The sequence below is a fragment of the Pezoporus flaviventris genome, unplaced genomic scaffold (genome assembly GCF_033815535.1).
Source record: "Pezoporus flaviventris isolate CSIRO_AGI_PZ_B2104156 unplaced genomic scaffold, CSIRO_AGI_Pfla_v1 ptg000002l, whole genome shotgun sequence".
Taxonomy (NCBI): Eukaryota; Metazoa; Chordata; class Aves; order Psittaciformes; family Psittacidae; genus Pezoporus; species Pezoporus flaviventris.
Window position 1 is genome coordinate 90,215,396 of NW_026892550.1, and position 19,670 is coordinate 90,235,065.

The window sequence follows — 19,670 nt, forward strand, 5'->3', positions numbered from 1 at the left end:
CTGCTTAAGCATCTCAAATTCTTAATTAACCCAGTGGAATTTTGAAATGTGGAGAGATTTTAAACTTGAGTTTATATAGTTTAGGCTTTTGGATTAACACTGATGAGCAGGGATTCATTGCACAAGGATGGTGGGCCACAGAGATTGTATCATAGAAGTTTCACAGATGTGTTTGAACAGCACAGTTGGAACAGTTAATGGCACAGACCTATCAGAAGCACCTATATCTAGCATATTTTTCTAAACTGATTTAAGGTGGATCAAAATATAAACGCCACTTTCTGGTAGCAATCTAGTGAACCATAAACCCACATCCTATCTGGAAAAATACTTGGCAAACAAGAAGATTGGCAATAGTGTAACAAAGCCTCACCCAGGTTATTTCACTTCAGAGCTTGCAGATCACTTTGCAATATTAAACTTGTTTTTGTAAAAGCACTGCTTCAGTATTACATTGTTCTGCCTTGACATTACCTATTTAATGGCTCCTTTTTGGAAGGGACTATCCTAGAATTTATGACAGATCATGGTGGAATTGCTACAGAGGGAGGAAAGGAGTTTGCTAACATTTCTTCCCCATCCGCCTCTGATATCCGAGAAATATTTGTACCCCTGAAGGTAGAGGAACCTCCTGTTGCTCCCTTCTATTTATTGAAGGTAAATTACCAGGGCCACCCTAATATCTCAGTGGAGAGAGTAACACAGGAACAGGAACATTCGTGCTCCCTGCAGCCAGTTGGGCTTGGAATAGACATGAGAGGGTGAGGAATGAATTATGCTTTCCTACAATTAAGTGGCTGGCGATCAAGCAATTTTGTAGCCTTAAACACATAATTCAAGCTTTCCCTGCTAGACGGGGAGCTCACAACTGCAGGCAGTTGTTCTAAGCAGTTCCGGGGAGGGTTAACTTTGGAGGGGAGAAACAGCAAAGCCATCTTTTTTCTAGATGGAAAGCTTTTGGCTAAGAACTCACCCAGACCCCTGTGATCTCCAGAACTGTTGCCCCCTTCTTCAACACGCACAAACACCTTTTTTGGCACGTGTTTTGGCTGGAGTCAGCTGAACAAGGGAGAGTTAGCACTCAGATTTCTGGGATCCCCTTGCCAAAAGCTAAGCTGTTAGGTAGTGCAACAGCAGCAGCACAGGCTTCCCACTTCACCCTGCCAGTGACCTTCGCACAGACTTGGACATACCCCCTTCCTCAGAGTGAGGAGCAATTCCCTCTCACACTGCTCAATCCAGAAAATCATCTCAGCAAATACCACAAATCATGTCAGACCAAGCAGGGCTATTAAACCAGTGCTGCGCAATGTGAATTGCTGTCCACAAGGGACTGGAGCAAAAGACTGCCTAACCCACTTTGTTTAACTTTTTACTTAAACAATCCTGAAAGGGGACGCTGCATTGCTACTCTGGAAATCACAACTTTAATCTCATTTGAACCACGCATTCCTCAGCTAAACTGCAGAAATAATTTAAGCACCAACTCCCAAATAAGACATTTTTCAACATTTCCTACATTTCCTGGAAATATATTCCCTCTGATGCTGTGAAGTAAAAGCAGACTTTTTAATATAATCAGGTTAAAGTCCTTCCAGTAGCTCTAATAAACTCTAATGTCAGGCTAATTATATGCATTTCACCAGCTCTGCATCTTCACATTCCTCAAAGCAACACCATGCAACACCACTGGAACATCGATCATTCCCATCTCAACCCCACAACCCATTTGCACATACTGCGTTGCCCGTGGCAGGAATCAATAGTGCTTCGTTGAAAATAGAGCAAGCTTTGTTTCCCCGTAACAGTAACGGCTTCCTCAAGTTTGCTTTAATAAGCATGCCACAGCTCAGAGGTGCCAACATTTACTGGGCTGTTTAAACATTGTCTAGAGTTTTGCTGGGCAGATAAGAAGAATAACTTGGGTGTACAGTAAAACAAAGACATAGCTGTTTGTGCCAAACATTCAGTTTATGGCAGTACTTCATAGGAGTTATTCCCCATAACAACCGAACTGTCATATCCTACAACTACATCCCAGGCAACCTCCCAGCTGAGCTCACTACGGCTGCTGTCTGATGTGCTCCACATACAAACACCCAGAACTACCCAGATGTTCTCTATGTAAAACATTTGGTTTGAAACACGCAGCGCTTCTTTCCAAAAAGCCATTACATTTGTTTAATGCACTCACACAGTTCAACTAAAATATCCTGGAGCAGACATTTGACTGCAACTCTACTCTACAAGCCCCATCTGCAAAAAGAAAAAAAAAGAAAGAAAAAGTAAATGAGAATGCTTTACATGATTTATGCTGTCTTTATGATCAGCCAGTTCATAAAATACAAGCTCTGCTCTACAGACAATAACACAAATCGCTTTCAAGTGTATTGTTTAGTCCTTGCCTGCGTTAAACAAATATTTCAACTGAAACAAAGGGCCGATCTCTACTCTTTGTTTTACAACAGTGTTAATGTAACTGAGAGCAGCGTTTTACCCACGGACATCACAGGGGATGTGATTTTTTTTGTTGTTTTATGCTCGGAGTGAGTGAGTAATGACATCCAATAATGATAACCAGTTACATTCACGGCTGCAGAGTTTTCCTTTCATCCAAGAAAGGCTGGAAGGAGGTTAAAGTACAGCATGAAAATCCTTCCCCCACTGAATTCCTCGCAAGCAATGCACAACCCACAATGAGGCATTTCACAGGTCCCATTAGACCACGTTTTCATCATGAAATGCTAGAGAGGATGGGAGAATACATTTGTTTTATCGAAACACAGAGGCAGGTAGAAAACTCTCAAGCTGTACACCAAAAAAAAAACCCCGTTGCTGAAAAAGATGGCTAGCCCCTGGCCTGGATGCAAATGCACTGCACAGTCTAGCCAAAGGTCCTTATTCCTCCTAGATTGTGAAGACACAACAGTGACCAAGTAGTGATCAGCAGTGGTACACAGTAGTGACCAGGCTCCAAGACACAACAGCTGGCTACCTATGGAAAGTCAGTACCACCCCTTCAAAGTGTGACTACAGCCATGAAAAAGGACACTCACCTCACAAGCGACCTTCCTGAGATGGTTACACCTATACAAGGAACAACTTCCCTCAGCGCAGTGCTGGAGCTGTGGTTGACCCTGTCTCTTTCTCCCCACGTCTACACAATTTCCAGATGAACCTCAAGGAAACCACTCACCCCCTGGGCATCTGAAGCATACCTAGCTCATACAGGAGATGGAGCTTTAACACACAGATAACTATTTCATTATTTCACCTCATTTTGGCACCCTAAAGAGAACAAAGGGGACAATCTGAACCATTCTATGACAAGGGGCCTGAAGGATACTATGCTTCATGTATAGGCCTGGAGTCTTCCCAGGAGAGCAGTGTGTGGAAGCCTCTCAGTTGTACCCCTGCACAGGCCAGCCAAGCCTGTATTTCCTCCAGCAGGTATCTTAGAGGCATTTTTGTCTTGCACTGGAGCATAGTTACATCATGCTCCAGGCCACATAGCCTTAGAGCATGCACCATCCAGGAAGGATGTGCTCTCCCCTCTTCTCTCAAAGGCTTTTTTTCAACCCCCATGCCAACACAATCCACAGCACGACCCGGCCAAAACCACTGTGCCAGGTGCCCTCAGGCACCCCTGGCCAGGCCTTCGCTGCTCCTTCCTGAGCCGAACTCCACTGGGGAAGCTTTGAGATTTGATTTGAGCAGAGTGCTATGGCAAAAATACACTAATAAATGACAGCTCCAAACACATGCCTCAACAGCTATTTTTTTGACAAATGCTTTGCCATCTTCCCCTGTCAGACTTGTGCGTAAAAGATTTAATCTTTTTGCATCAATGACAAAAATGACAATGATAAAAAATGGCTAAAAATGTAATAAAACACCATTGAACAAAGGAATGTTTGTCTAGTTACCACATGGCTCAAACAGGTATTTTTATCTAACCCTCATCACTAACCTTAGTGATCAAAAAAATATTCACACTCAATTTTAAAATAATACCTGTGGCTCAAATAAAGGGAAATATCATTCACCATCAGGTGTTTCATGGAGATTAGAAATAATAGCAGAGATGAAATGCCTTTTTGTGCATGGGAAACATGATATGGAGGTTTTAAGCGCTCCATCAGCAACAGGACCCAAATTGTTCCGATTTGCCCATCAATGGCTAAATTTAGTCTCCAAAATTGGCATGGTATCTTTCCATAGGAACAATTCATTTCCTCTTTGCTTTTTTTTAAGCCTAATATCCCTAAACTGGTATCTTTATCCCAAGGCAGTGGTGCTCGAGCCCAAATATGCTGACTCAGCTCCTCGGCACAGTAAGACCTTCGCATAATTGCAAGTCCCTCAAGCTGCCAGATCTCATAACAAAGACACTTGGCTTCTCCAGCCTCTCTGCTTAAGTCGTCCCACATGCTGGCCACCAGGCCAGGTTAGCCAAGGGGCTCTGGGATTACCACAGGCCCCCACTTCCCGGGAAGGCAAGGCAACAAGGACACAATGGCTGACCAAGCAATGCTTTGTCACAGAGGCTGACAGCCTCACGCAAAGCACAGGAGACCCTCCCCTGCACCAGGCTGGCATCCCATGGAATCCAACAGCAAATGGCTTCAGGTGCCATGCCAGAGGTGTGGCTGAGGTGAGCTGAGGAATGCTGACACAAAGAGAAGGGAAGGCCAAGGAGGCAACCTGAAATTAAGTTACATTAGTCACACATTAACCTAAGCAACCTCAACTGTCTTCTTAACACTTGCAAACCACAAGACCTGAGTTTATTCTGTGATTCTATATTCACCTACAACTGGCCAGGACAGTTTCAAACATGCCAGCCATGCCAGTCCCTTTTCCCGAAGCTGCTGTGTGGCTGGGTTGTTTTGGGTTTTTTTAATGAAAGGAACCACCCATTAAAGTATTTTATTTTCCTCCATTGGTGAGAGCAGAGCCTGAAAAGTTACACTTGAGCAGGTCCCAGGCCTTGCATCCCACCATGGGCCAGTGGCTGCTTTAAGGACTGATGCCTCTTAAACCACCAGAGGAGCAAAGCCTACCCACTTTTGGAGTGTTAGGGAGCACTAAGCATTTACTCCATGCAGTAGTTTAACAGACTGAACTGAGGGTTGGTCCATGGTCTTTAGTTCAAAAGATAAAAAAATACTGAACTCAAATGAATGTACTAAAATGGCACAAGAGCAAGGGACGGCTGTAATCTTGCCCCCTGCCTCTTTCCCCCTTTGGAACACACAGCAAAGGTTACAGGAGGGTTCTCCACATCTATTGAACATCTGGCATTTTTGGTGTGGGTCCAGGATGTTTGATGGGTATGGCCAGACATGAAGTTATCGCACCCAGCCCTGTAGTGTTCAAAGGTCTAGGATCCCCTAATTTATACAACATACTCTGTTGCCTGCAAAGACACGGCGATACATATATTCTGTTTAAAAGCAGATACTTCTCAAATCATAACTTGCAGATGCTCGAAGTCTTTCATGTGGGTAAGACAAATGAGAGCCATAGAGACTGATTTTGTAGCCAGGGAGTACAGGAAGCAACAGCAGGAGAACACTATTGAAAGCCTGGATACACTTATGGCTTTAATGAATTGGTCATCAAACATAACAACACACATATGCAGTTTTTACCTTGCTTTGTAGTTCACTCCCCACCCCCCTCAGCTATCTAGCAAAGTGGAAATTATTTTGAGTTTAGTTTATTAAATGGACACACATGGTACTCACATCTGCTGGAAGATATCCGAGGGAAAAACACTGACAAATATAATCTGCATATTCAGTCAGAGACCTTTTCATCTGAGACATTTCCTCTGACATGCCAACTATCCCAAGTACATCAACCCATCAGGCTAATGACAATAGTTTTTCTATAAAGTGTCTGCTGCATGCCTGGGCAGTTTATGGACAAATCCTGACTTACAAAGGAAGCAAGAAGAGACAAGTTCAATAACTTCCGTGGGTCAGATTCCCACACCAACATGCCCATCACTAGCATGCAAACCATCATAACTGTATGCCAGAGGCAGGAACTGGCAGCAGCATTCATCCCTCCTCACGGTCATCTTGTACAAGTGTCCTGTTGAAAGGAACATGGTACAGTAAGAGAAGATGCTTTGGCATCAGCATCCTGCTTCACATAGATATAAGGTACGTAAGCATGGTACAGGAGGAAGAGACTCAAGACAGGTAGATGCCCACATCAAAACAAAGGTCAGCCAATTTCTGAATCCCTGGAACACAAGGCTTGTAAACATGTCCCATATGTTCTGCATTTTGATTACCATGGCTGTACACACATTGGCCTGCTGGTGTTCACGGCTTATATACCTGGAACTGGTTTCACGTTCAGCATTCTTCCTTGGCACTGTCATGGCCACCACATTCTTCCTCGCAATTCCTCACTCCAGCAAAGACTTTCTAGTTATTTATTTACCAGACAAAACACAGACTAACTATGATTACAGTTCTGTAAAGAATAAACAATTGCTCACAAGAGCTGCACATTCCACACGGTTTTATTCAACATGTATGACCCCAAACTACAATATATACAATAATTGTCTCCACATGGCAAACCCACATTGTGGTTCTTAAAAAATAATACTAATTTTTAGAACACATGCCACCAAAAAATGCAGTATATTTTGCCATATCTAATGAAAGACTTGGTACAAGCAATTTCCATTCTGTTGTGTTCTCCAGCATATGGTCTATGAAACCATTTGTAATAATGCTTAGGCATTTTATACTGTTTTTAGCTGAAGGCTGCATTATAAACATTGGCTCAAATTCTGTTGTGCATTTCCCATTTAGACGGACCACACTCGGTACACAGCAGGCCAAAATGTGTCCCATTAATTAGTCTAACTTCCCTCTACTAAGTAGTATCTCTTCAGAAAGGGATATATACTGAGGCACAGGGAAGTTAACTGATCTGCCCAAAAATGTTCAACAAAGGGAAAAGGGAAGGGGAGAAAGAAGCAGTTTCTTGGAAACTTTTCATTCTTCACCTGTAAGAAAGCCCAGCATCACTGAAGACATGATGTCCTCTCAAAGCTCAGAAAGAACACGCTGTTCTTTAATTTGGTAAAAGATTTGACAAGACAAGCTAAGGTATTCAGATGACCCCTAACTGGCTAGTCATTAATTCAGACTTTCATATCACTGAACTATACTCCCCTGAACAAATCTGCTTCGCCAACAAGAACTCCCAGTGCAGAAAACAAGTATTTTGTACTAGTGCCTTCCCCCTAATGATCTGCTTGCTGAAATCAGTTGTTTTTGTCTGCAACCCTTTATGTTTAGGTCTTCTTTGGCATTTCCACTACACAAGTGTTTATGTGAAGACTGTAGCAGTACAAGTCTTCTGTAAGTAGTACTTAACAACCAGGTAGTAACTCCTTTTATAATAAGCCCACAATATTCACTGTGAATTACATCAGATGAAATCCAGTGGTTTTTTCTTTTCCCTTTTGAAACCAAAGTCTCAGAGCACATCTGAAAATTAAGGGTGGTACAAATAACAAACTAACAGCAAAACTGTTTTCAGGCCCACATTATCTTTCCAACTTCTATTCATTCTGTAACTAGAATTTGCATGCATGCTTTGGCACAACTTTTACAGAGGATGACCTGAGTTTCACTAACATGCCTCCAGCACCATGAAAACATTGTCCAGATTTAATCACATTATGAGTCCCCAAAAGAACTCAGTCTGCACACCTTAAGTAATTCAGGTTTTGGCAATATGTTTTGCAAGAATGTCTCTTCCACCGAGGAACCTCTGGCCCCACGTAAGTGTGCTGTGGCAGATGTGTATGCAACACCTCACCACAGGCTGCACAGGTTCTGCTGGCAGCTACCAGCTCAGAAGCAGGGAGCAAGCCAGCACTTTCTGTGTGGGTCACAGCGCTGGCATGCAGAACAAAGCAAGAGGCAGCAGCACAAATGGAGTACAAAGGGGGTGGGAACAGAGACCCAAGCTGAATGTCACCGAGGGACAAAGACCCACGGTAAAGAGAGTGCCCAGGAGGCAGGAGAGACCAAGCTCTGCAGGAGGAGGCTGTCATCCTGAGGCCCCTGATGTTATACACTCTGCATGTCTGGAAAAATCAGGTATCAGATTGTGCACTCAAAACTAGCCGATACTTCTGATGATTTTGGCTTCAATCGGCAAGTTTTTCTTTGTCATGTATAAGACGGGGTAGTGATACAAGCCATTGTTGCTATTATTCAAGTGTATTATCATAGCTGTGGAAGCCACATTCACGAATCAGGATCCTGCTGGGCAAAGTACTGTACATGCACTTTACATCACAGCAGTGTTGTGTAGATACTTCCACTGGTGTCTGCAACACAGGAAGATATCTTAATAAGAACAACAAAGAATCTCAAAAAAAACCCAAACAGTTCTGCATCAGATTTGGACATTATACTGGAGAAGATGCATACTGAGTGATCAAGACAAAAATTAGTATTAACTAGTGACCCAGCTGCTAACTGAAGCAGAAGCTGTCAGGAAAAAGTTGAAATATGACATTATTATTAAAGATAAGGGAATACACATGCATAAGAGGGAAGAGAGGGAGACCAGCAAAAGTAAACAAGAGAATTGGGACAAATGTCCCACCTGGCTTTCCCTGCACTCAGTGACCCATGAGCATGGTTTTCTCTTGTTATTTGGAATCCCTGAAAACCACACCGAAAACAAACAAATGGTTGTGCGGCCAACAAGGCCTTAATTACTGACATGAGCTGTCATTGTTGGTATTCATGTTTGGGTTTTGTCATGATATGGAGAAATACAATGAGCAAAACAAAGGTCCTCCTTTCATGTAATCTCTTGTTGTTTCAGGGTTTCCAAAACCCCTGCGCAACTCTCCAAAAGCATCATGAAGCAGAGCTGTCTTAAAGCAAAGGTTTTCACTGGAATTGTAAATGAACTATTTCTGTTGACCAGAAGTTCTGTTTGTTTTTTTTTTTTACAAGATTTTAACAGATTTTTACAGAAACTAATTTCATTTGGCTACATCCTTCTACCTACTCTTCCATGCAGAAGAGATAAACAACACACACCACCACACATAACATGCCTGCACTGATATGCACCGCGTGCCTGTTTTTCATATTGGGCTGCAGCTTGTCATCAATTCCCAAATAATTAACTGTCTGGAGGAACAGCTGGAGGAGAATAGTGCTTCCTCCACCTGCTGGTGAGGAGGAAGAAAAGATGTCCTGGCACTCAAGCAGAGGGAAGGAGGTGAAGGCTGATGGGAGGCCCCCTGCAGCTATTCCCTATCTCCTCTGAAGTGCAGCCTAAGGAGAGAAGGGGAGAAAGCTCCTGGCTTTTGCAAATGGCAAAATGTCTCCTAAGAACAGAGGGTAACCAAAAGGAAGTGCAGATAATACAGGGCGCTTCATGAGAGGTTTTAAGAAACCAGCAGCGTTAGCAGGCTCCAGGTCCACAGCGGCAGGGAGAGCAAACAACTCCCAGCAAAGCACCTCACAGGAGGGCACCCACAGGGAGCTGTAACAGCCGGGGTATGGAACCGCTGGGTTAAACTCTGCTGGGAGTGCTCCAGGTTTATCTGGTGTCTAACAGGGTTTATCTGGTTGTCTCCCATATTTTAAAGAGCTACATGTTCCTATACTAATTTAATACTAATGCATTGTTGTATCCAGGCATTGCTTTCTGTATAATGTCAGGAAAAGACAGACAGCAAGACTGAAAATGCCTATCTGTATTTTAAAGTTGCATTATAAGGAGTATTTACCCCAGTGGAATCATTTACTTGAAGAATCCAGCAGCACCTACCAGCTTCATGTATCTTGGATAGGATCAGCCAGAGGTGGTCAATACACAGCTTATCTAAGGCTGACATAAGTGTAACTGTGGATTTCTTGGCTAACAAACAGTGAATACATAAACCAAAGAACTGAGCTTTTTGTGTTAACATGTGCAAGATGACAAGTGGAGAAAACACCCACAGAAATGTCACCATGAGCGTTACTTCACAGGCTTGCGATATCATCTCTTCATCCTTACACTTACTAACAGGTGCCTTAATTTAAAATACTGTAAGCTACACAGTGTATACTGAGCCAGTATTAATGAAGGAAATCTTACTGGCAATATCAGGCACCTCATCCGTCATGTAGCAGGCCATATTTTAACTGCTTCATGCAGCATGCAACACTGTCTGCAGTCACTGTGGTAACTAATACACAAATTCACATAAGTTGTTTCCAATAACAAACTAAATGTATCATACTATCTACCTCAGAGCTTTATGGCAGGAAGCTTTATGATCACTTTCCACTGAATTAGGAGGAAAGACAAAGAAACTATGACGATTTGAACAAACATGCAACCTGTTGATAAGTGCCAAAGACTACTTTCATTCAAGTCAAAATAAATCCTGCTATTGATTTCCAGTGGCACAAGACTAATGCACATGTGTACCTTGGATCAAACTGTCTTCTCACCTTGGTTTTACTTCAGTAACGCAGATCTGCTAATTTCTATTTCACTCCTGAGCTCTCCATTTATACAGATGACACCAAAACTGAAGTTTGTGCCTGGCTAATCATACAGGTATCTTCAGGAAATGCCATACAGCTAAAGAGATTGTTGACAGACAAGAGAAGCAGAGAGGCCAAATAGAATTGCTTGGACAAGGCTTATAACTGGGAACACAATACCACTGCCAAGGTCCAGCTCTGCAATCTGTTACCATGCACCTTGAAATACCTGCTTCCCACTGAGTAAAGATAAAAAATATTAGCTAAACCAGTAGCAGAATAGGAAGCAAATGGACTGGACTAGAGCAACCTTGGGACTCTCTCTTGCTACCTAGCTGCCAGTTGCAGAGATGATTTGTACTGGATGTGGTACAAGAGGGTGACAGATAACTTGCTCGCTGTGTGCATCCCCTGCTGGGCATCCAGTCCAACCTGCTCACCAACACTGCAAATGCTGCCCACTAACAAGAACTGCGGAAAGGAAAGAGGAGAGAAAGGTGGTGGTGAGGGGGAACTGAAGGAAAACTCTGCCCCTTTCTGATCACTCATCCTGTCAGTGCTCTCATCTCACCCACGGAAAGCAATCAGTGCTCACCGCCAACAGCCAGACAGCGGAACTGTCAGAAAACAAGAAGCATTTTCCATTCACTTTGGTCTGGCTGGATTCCTGACAACTAGCTTTTACTCTGTAAGCAGACAAAACGTGGGTATTTTACATACACTCACAGATGTTAAAGGTCAAACACACATGTTGCACCAGAACTCGCCTGCAGATTAGTTAATAATTATACAGTGCCACACGCCAAGGCTTGTATTACTCCAGTATAAAACTCACAACCCAGTAAGGATTTGTTTAGCTTCTACATGCCAGCGGACAGAGTGTAACATTACTACAGTATTCCGATTTTCACCCTCTCCATTTCGAGATGGCATTAGCCATACAAATTCACTTCAGACTGTATCATCTAAGTACTCTTAGCTGTGTAGCTGAAGCACTTGACAGCAAAATAAAGCAAGCCCTGGCATGCTGTTAACTTGGAGGAGATACACATCTATGCTACCTCCTTTCCTCCTGTGAGGGCCCTTCCCAAATCTGCATCTCATATTTACAATAGTCACCTTTGCTTTAATTTATCAAGTCTTTTGAAAATAGGGATTTTCAACATATTTGCTTATTTACTACATTTGGTAGTGCAACTCAAAACTAACGTACTTACAAAATAGTAGTTAGTATATAACCTAGCTCTGGAGCTTTTGTTAGCCTGGAACTGTAAAACAGCCAAGACAGCAAACTTTAAAAATCATGGACTTGGTGTGAGCATGTGCAGAGATGTCCATCTCTGGTTTCTCTTTAGCCAGCCCCCAAATGAGCTAATAAACTGAAAGCATACATGATACGACTCTACAACTTGGCTGAAACACACATTTTCACTGTAGACACAAAGATACTTAGTTCCAAAGTAAAACATCCCTTACTGGCATCTGCAATTTCATTTTCTGTTTTACAGCTGCTTCTGCCTCTAGGTGCATGTTGAGCTTCCAGGCAACAGAAAGGGAAAGATACATGAGGCAAAACCTATACCATCACAAGGGAAATGCCTCGCTTTTAAATGAAGTCTAGTAAAAACTCAATTAGTCTTTTTCAAACGAGAAGCAGTGCTAAGACCTCTTTAGAAAACCATCTATTTCTCTGGGCGATCTTTAAAGCAATGCCTGCTTCTCATTCGCTCACCCTTTGTGAACAGTTACGTATTTTAGGGAAGGAAAAATGACAATAAGCCTAACGCATACATTTCTTCAGTTGCATTTCTGAACCCTGCTAGAGCACTGTACCAATGAGGAAATGCTGAAGCTGAGTTATTGCTTGGACAACGTCCGGGCTGCTTAAAGTCTCTAGCCAGCCGGCACCGCTGAGCGGTGAAACGGATCGTAAAGACCAATGGGGCTGGGTTGCAGTCCCTGCAATTTTTTTAGGTGTCAGCAAAGTTCAGGTCACAAGAGTATGACTGAATCATGGCATTTTTAATGGGAGAACCAATGTCTTCACTTCCGATGTTACTTTGGTTAGCTGGGGGATGTGACAGGTTCCAGTAAACCACTGGGGAAAGATAACTTGGTCACAGTGGTCCCACATGTAAAACCAGAACAAAAACTATAAGCCACCCTATTCTTCCAATAATAACACCTCCTTTTAAAACATATTGATGAGTTACTACAACACTACACCACTACCCTCCCCCACTCCCCCCCCAAAAAAAAACACTAAGTTTCTCCATAGGATCTGGACTCCAAACAAAGCCCTGGCTGGACCCAAGCGGCTGTGGACACGGGTGGGATGCTCACATGCTCCCGGGGCTCCGTGGCTGCCGCCTCACCGAGACACATACAGGGACCGGTCCCAGAGGGACCGCAAACAGTCCGCTCCATCCTGAAGTACGTGTTGGAAAGAAACATATACATGCATGCACATTTATATATAAGAAAAAGGCAAAGAGAAGTCCCTCCGCCTGCCATACCACTCTGCCAGAAAACCTCTCGATGGCCCGCTTGACTTTGCCATAGGTGCCTTTGCCCAAGGTCTCCTGCAGCTCGTAGCGATGCTTCAGGTTGTGCTTGTGGTGATGCCGCTTCACCCCCTGCTGCTTCGTCGCCGCCGTTACCTCCGGAGACGGAGCCTCCACGAGCGACTCTTCCATGGCCGCTGCTGCCGCCGCTGCTGCCTCACCGCCGCCGGCCGGCTCGGAGCCGCAGGAGGAGCAGCGGGGCTGCACGGGGCTGCTGCAGCTGCTGCCGCAGGCGGCCGCCTCGGCGCCCTCCATGCCCGGAGGCGGCGGGCGCAGAGTGTGAACGCCCCGCCGGCCTCAAAGCTTCTGCCTCAGCCCCGCTCCCGCGCCGGCACCATGGGGCGCGGCGGAGCGGGGCGGGGCGCGGAGGCAGCAGCGCCCCACACTCTCCTCCCCTTCCCCACCGCCCGCCCCGGCGGCAGCGGCGGCAGTAGCGGCAGCGGCACAGCCGTGGGGCGGACCCTCCGCTCCGCCCCGCCCCGCCCCGCCTTAGCTGGGCTGCCCCCAGCGCAGCGGCCCGGGAGGGGCAGGCCGGAGTGGCGGGGTCGCTGTCCGGCAGGGACCTCCTTTGTGCTCTGAGGGGCCGGGGTTCCGCGGCCAGCCTCCCGGCCTGTTGGAAAGCGGCTCCTCAACGGGGCTGGCCCCCGGCGTGGCAGGGAGGGAAGGGCAGCCTGCCCCCAGCCCGGGCGTGCTCCGCGGCTGAGCGCCCCGGCCTTTGAGGGCCGGGCTGAGGCGAGACTGAGGGTCGGCCCCGTCCTTACGGTTGCACCTGCAGAGCCTGGGTGTGAGTGTGGGTATGGGGCTAGCGGGCAGGGGCCTGCACCACATTTGGGTTTGGGAGGTTTTTTCCAGAAAACGCCTAATTTTCCCCATTTGCCAAGCAGGCGAGGGTTTCCTGTAGGGTTTCCATGGACTTGGAACTGGTGGAAAAACACGGGCACACCCGGCTGCTGCTGGTCCTTGGCATGGGCTGGTGTGGTTTGCCTGCTCCAGGAGGTTTTAGACTGTACGGAACCTGCCCGAGTACAAGTCCTGCAGTGGTTGCCATGCGTATCTAGAGCGGAGGGACCCCATTACCATTACCCCAGGACTGCCAAGACCACCACTAAACGATGTCACTGAGGACCTCATCTACACTTGCATAGGGGGGAATCATTTTGGCATGTTCCAGTGTGGCTAGTTTGCTCGATCAATGCAAAGACCTTCATGTGTGATTCCTGGCTTGGGGTGCCCTCCCCACTGACTGATTGTGAGCTCTGCAAGGATAATAGACTTTCTGAAATCCTGGGTTCAGCTTCATGGCCACAGTGACATCAAGGCACAGACTTTCAGTAACTCCCTCCTCCTTGCTGCTGGAGTGTTGACACAGAAATTAGTCCATGTGCTCAGCTGATTTGACTGGTTGGCTGCTGCAAAGGCTCAGGTTTGTCAGAGGTAGCTAACTTGGGAGCATCGAGGTGATGGGGCGATAACCCAGGTGTGTCATATGGTTCCTCCAGTTCACCAGGCTAGTGTGTAACGATGGACTTCCCCAAGGTTTCTTCGCAATAGTGAACACACTGCTCTGAGGTTGCAGCAGCCTTAGCCCCTCTGACTTGATGAACTTGAAATCTCTCTGTAATTACCACCTCCACAGCTTCATTTTAGGATCAGCAGAAGTGCTCCACTGGTTCAAGGCAAGTCTGCCTAGTGCAGTTCCTGGCAGAAGCCAGCACCACATGGCACAGGTTGAGGACGACAGAAAGAATCCTGCAGTTACCAGAAGTAAAACCTCCTGTGATGAGTTCTTGATCTCTGGGACCCTGATACTGGCTTAAGCCCTGGAGCATGGAACTCCACATCTCTTTCATGGAGTGAACTGCAGACTGGCTATTCCAAAGCAGAAAGAGTAAGGGAAGCTTCACTCTGTTGCTATAAAAAAGAAAGAGCACCTTGTCCTCCTGTAGGCCCTTCCTTCATTTTAACTTTGGAAAGGACAACAGTTCTGTAGCCACCTCTGGGTAATAAGACTACATAGGTAGCTTTCATGTTCTTCTTGTTTTATGTTCTGAAGCACTATTGCATTCCCACTATCCAGCACAGAATAAAACAATGCCTGGGCTACCTGGACATGCAGGAGAGGGAGATCTGCTACTGCATCCGCTGCCTTCTGTGCCCTCAGTTTGAAACCCACTTGTGTAGCTCTTCTCAAACTGGGGGAATGCCCCAAGAAACACCCACATGAAGCAATGAAGGACAGACCTGCTCGAGGCAGGGATTGGTACAGGGATGGAATGGGGATGCAGCAGCACCAAGAGGCAGAAGGGAGCTAGGAAAAGGGCTGGTAACACGGAGAACAGGAGAGGTGCCCTTGACTGCTGGGAGAAGTGAAAAATCGTCCTGACACGTGTTCACCACAGTGCAACTTCACTTAAGTAGATTAAATCAGAGTCTCGATGTTGCTGAGTGCCAAGTGTACAGCAGTTTGTCAGGATGACAGTAACAACTGCCCGGCGGTTTTGCATGTCCAGAGCAATCCTAGTCCCACGAAGATGAGAGTAGCCTGGGTCCTGCGCTGATCTGCACCAGCTGCCTGCGCGCTGGACTGTGTGAGCAGCTCAGAAAGGGCTTGGTCCCCCCAGAGGCAGCAGGGAAGAGTGTCCAGCTGCGGCTGTCTGGAAGTTGCCCTTAGGCTGGAACTCATTATAGCCTACATCCAGGTCCTTTGTACCTCTTGAGTAGCCGAAAAACATGAATGCTAGTGATGAAAATAGCTTTCATTATGTTATACTCCTGAGCGTTGTTAATGTTCGCGAAAGTATTCTCTTCTAGCTGCCTGGAAGGAGACAAGACAGTTCATTAAGGAAGTATGTCATGAATTATTGCTATATATTGTGTTTGGAGAGATATAAGGCATAATAAAACACCAAAAGCTCCAAAATAAAAAATGCCAATTTTGTAATGGAATATAAGCACAGGTACTATGGAGCATTACAAATACCAATTCTCCTTTTTAAAGTTCCATGCTCCTAAATGTGCAGCCAGAGGGCATTAAGCAAATTAAATATGTAAATTAAAACTGGACACAAGAAACTTTCTGTGCTCATTTGTAGTAGCAAAGGGAATTAAAAATAATTATAAATATAGCAGTACACATATGATTGAGTTTGTCACTGCCATATAGAGATATTTCCTTTTAATTTTTAGCATATTTGCAGTCAGTATTGTCAGTACAGGAATAAAAATCTCTAGAGCAAATAATACACCGGTGTTCTTCACAACAAGTATGAGAATACCAAGAGGTAAAAATAGCAGAAGAAAGATGAGACGATGTTAGAATGGAAATAGAAAATCTTAAATACTGACTTTAGTAGGCAATTTGCATTGTTCTAGCTGTTCCTGTCAGTGTAAAACATGTGGTGTTTCATCCTTTCTGAAATAAACATTTGGTGAGAATTTCAGCTCTCTGAGCTTATAGACATCACTAGGGAATTCTTCATTTCTGACAGTATTATTTTACGTAAATGCTTCTCCATATTCACAAAAAGGAATTATCTTCCCATTGAAACCAGCAGACTCCTGCTAGACAGCTCCAAAGGAAATAGGATTAGGCTCTAATTTGCAGAATGGCATTGGGGGATATGTTGTACCAAATCTGAGCTATACAGATAATCAGCAGGCTTACCTTCTTGAAGTCAGTGTTAGTTGAAAAACAATCTATAAAGATTGCAACATTGGGATTATAAATTCATCCCAAAATTCTGTATATTGCAGTGTAACCTGGTGAGATGGTATAATTTATACACAAACAGACACTTCAGTGGTTGTGTTCAACAGTATTGTTACCACCCCCTCTTGGCTTCCAGGGGGCTGTTGGAGAACTGGAACACCTTTCACTGTAATGTAGAGGAAAGAGAAGAAATGAGTACTAAAGGGATTCCTGGATGTAAGGATCTGTATTCTCTGATATTAATATCCTGCTCTTTTAAATTTCTGCTCTCTGCTGAACTCTGGTCTGTATGTGGAGAAACATAGAACCATAGACTTAATTAAGTTGCTTTGCTCATGCTTGATGATCAAGCTGAGCATAGGCGTACACATTTGCTAGGCCAAGCTAAAGTGCTCAGCATTGTTCAGTCTGCAAATCTAAAGATGATACAACTGCAAATATTTGGAAGGTGCTGGCAGGCGAAACCAGAGGCCATTCTCTCAATTGAACTTTCTCCTCTGTATAAGTACCTGCTGAGAGAGAGCTTTTTGTTCGGCTGAAGTGAGAGCATGTTAATGTGTTCCACTCAATGATAGGGATTATCCTTTAGAAAGAGGCAGCTGGCAGAGGCGGCTGCTTTCCTGCAGCAGGTATCTGCATATTATCTGCTCTGGCAGATCACACCCAGTTCTTGAAATTGCATGCTTTATGAAAATTACAGAAGTCACGCAAGTTCAGGATTAAGACTGTAATGCTGATTTTCTCTGTAGTGAGCCATAAACTTTTACCTTGACAAGCAGTTGTCTTTTGAGGTTTGTCTTGTTTGCATCGCACAGATGTCAATTCACTATTAAAAGAGTACTTCAATCAAGTAATTAATACCTACACCCTGGATTGGGATCCAGGGCTCAGATTCAGAGGTCATAACTTCCATCTAAACTCCTGTTCTTTGCTTGCCTCAAGGCTTCTCAAGGTATCCGTGCAATAGGTGTCATTAAGCCCTCTAAATCTGGATCCTGGACCCATTACAGAGCTTTATGGGCAACGAAGAAATTGAGGAATACTTTTAAGTCTGTTAGAGGACTCTGGAATTTAGGCTAGGGTTCTTTATAAGACTTTCAATAGGAGAGGAGCCATATGTCCATAAAACATCTTTTAAAATTTCATTTCCAAGCCTCAAGCCTTTCTTTCAAGCCTTTCTTTCAGTAGCTTCCACTGAGAATTTAGAAAATGAACATGCTATCAGTTTCTGCTGTAATACTGGTTATTTCTTTTACTGGTTGTTGTGTTTTATTGGAATATCCATAGAACAGAGGATACCAGTTGCCTGCTGAATTTACATCTCCAGATCTGAAAGTTCATTTTCATATTTACATATGCATGTGTGTGCCTGTATGCTTATGTCAAATGATTTTACCTATGTAAAATCTGCTTTTCTACACCCAACAGTTCTTTGTGGTACTTGAACACCTCGCTGCTGTTGCTAAACTAGGGCACGCAGGACCTCTGAGAAGTGAGGAGAAACAAGTGGAACCACATGGGAGAGAAAGCTGGAATGTAGGGTCTAAGGCTCAGGGTCTCTTCTGTGGCAGGGTTCCCAAAAGGATTGACCACACACAATTCCTTCATCTGTTGCTTTCTTATTTCTTGTTCAGCTTAGATACTCTTTCAGTAAAACTCAGTGATGGTGTGTTTATTGTGCTATTTATATATTATTTTTATTAAATAAACGAGCCATCCGATCTAAACTACCAGCTCCGCCCCCCTGCACATTAATGCTTTTGGAACTGAAGTCCACATATATCAGCAGGCTGTAACCAACATTGCAGTTTCCATCATCGTGAGCAGGGAGTTGCTGCAGACCACGGTTGCTGGATTGCGCATCTAACCAAAATAGACTGCAAAAAATGAAGTGAAAAAAAGAAACTAAGTCACTCAGCAGCACGCTCCTCTCTTCTCATCACTTCCTTCTTTACCTTCGGTTCCCTCCCTTCCGCCACCTGTGGGGTTTTTGCCCTTATTTTGAGAGACTGACTGACTGACTGCATCACTTTCAATCATCAGCATGTCGGACCACGTGTAGGCAGCCAGATCTCTGCCTAGCCCTTTTTGTCCATTGCTGTCTCCCACGTGTGGAACAACTGTTCTTGAAGTAGCATATATATGCATGTCTTCTCCAAAGCACCAGGGAGACATCATCCCTGAAGCATGACTGAAGGGACACTCCCTCGCCACCATTTCACAGTTCTCCTGACCCCGACTCCCCCAGCTCAATGGTGCATGCAGGCGAGGTACCTTGACTTTGGTTTTCGGTGCTGCAGCCCCAAGCCCTTATCCGGTAAATATGTGTAGACTTTGGTAGTGCCTGTGGGTTGTGGCAGAAAAGGGTGGAGCTGTGTGGCCGTGGCTTGGGTTGGGGCTGGGAGGCAGCAGAATGGAGAAGGGGGAAGCGAAATGCAGCCGAGGTGCTGACGGCCTGGGGTACATCCTGCTGAGGGGCTGCTGCCCACACCAGGAACTCCAGGGGCCTTCACTCAGAGATGCTTGTATGGGAATGTAATGGGGAAGTGTGAACTTTTGCCATTGTGACCCCTTCATCCTGGATGACTCACGGATGAGATGGGGCAGATATGTCCCTTCAGGACTATGGGATTTCCTGCCCAGTCTGATTGACTCGAGATACAGCACAGCCACTGGGTAGATCCTACAAAGAGTGGTGCTTTAGCCTCCGTTGTGGCTTTTGTGTGGCGTTCATTGCGATGATGCCTGTGATGAAGAAAACCAAAAGTATGTTTTGCACAAGATGTTTGTTTTGATGTTGAGATCTGTGTCTAGATTGTATCGCTCTTTTCATGCAGCTATTGGATGTTT

At 44.9% G+C, this 19,670-nt stretch overlaps 1 protein-coding gene across 1 annotated transcript in view; it reads right to left on the reverse strand.

Annotated features, from left to right (window-relative positions):
- The window catches only part of NUAK1 (NUAK family kinase 1), a 48,908-nt gene extending 35,475 nt beyond the window's left edge, over positions 1-13,433 (reverse strand). The window contains exon 1 of the mRNA XM_061445040.1: positions 13,064-13,433. Coding sequence (XP_061301024.1) covers positions 13,064-13,366 — 303 coding nt within the window. The 5' untranslated portion in view covers positions 13,367-13,433. The remainder of the gene's footprint in view (positions 1-13,063) is intronic.
- Positions 13,434-19,670: the final 6,237 nt, after the last annotated feature.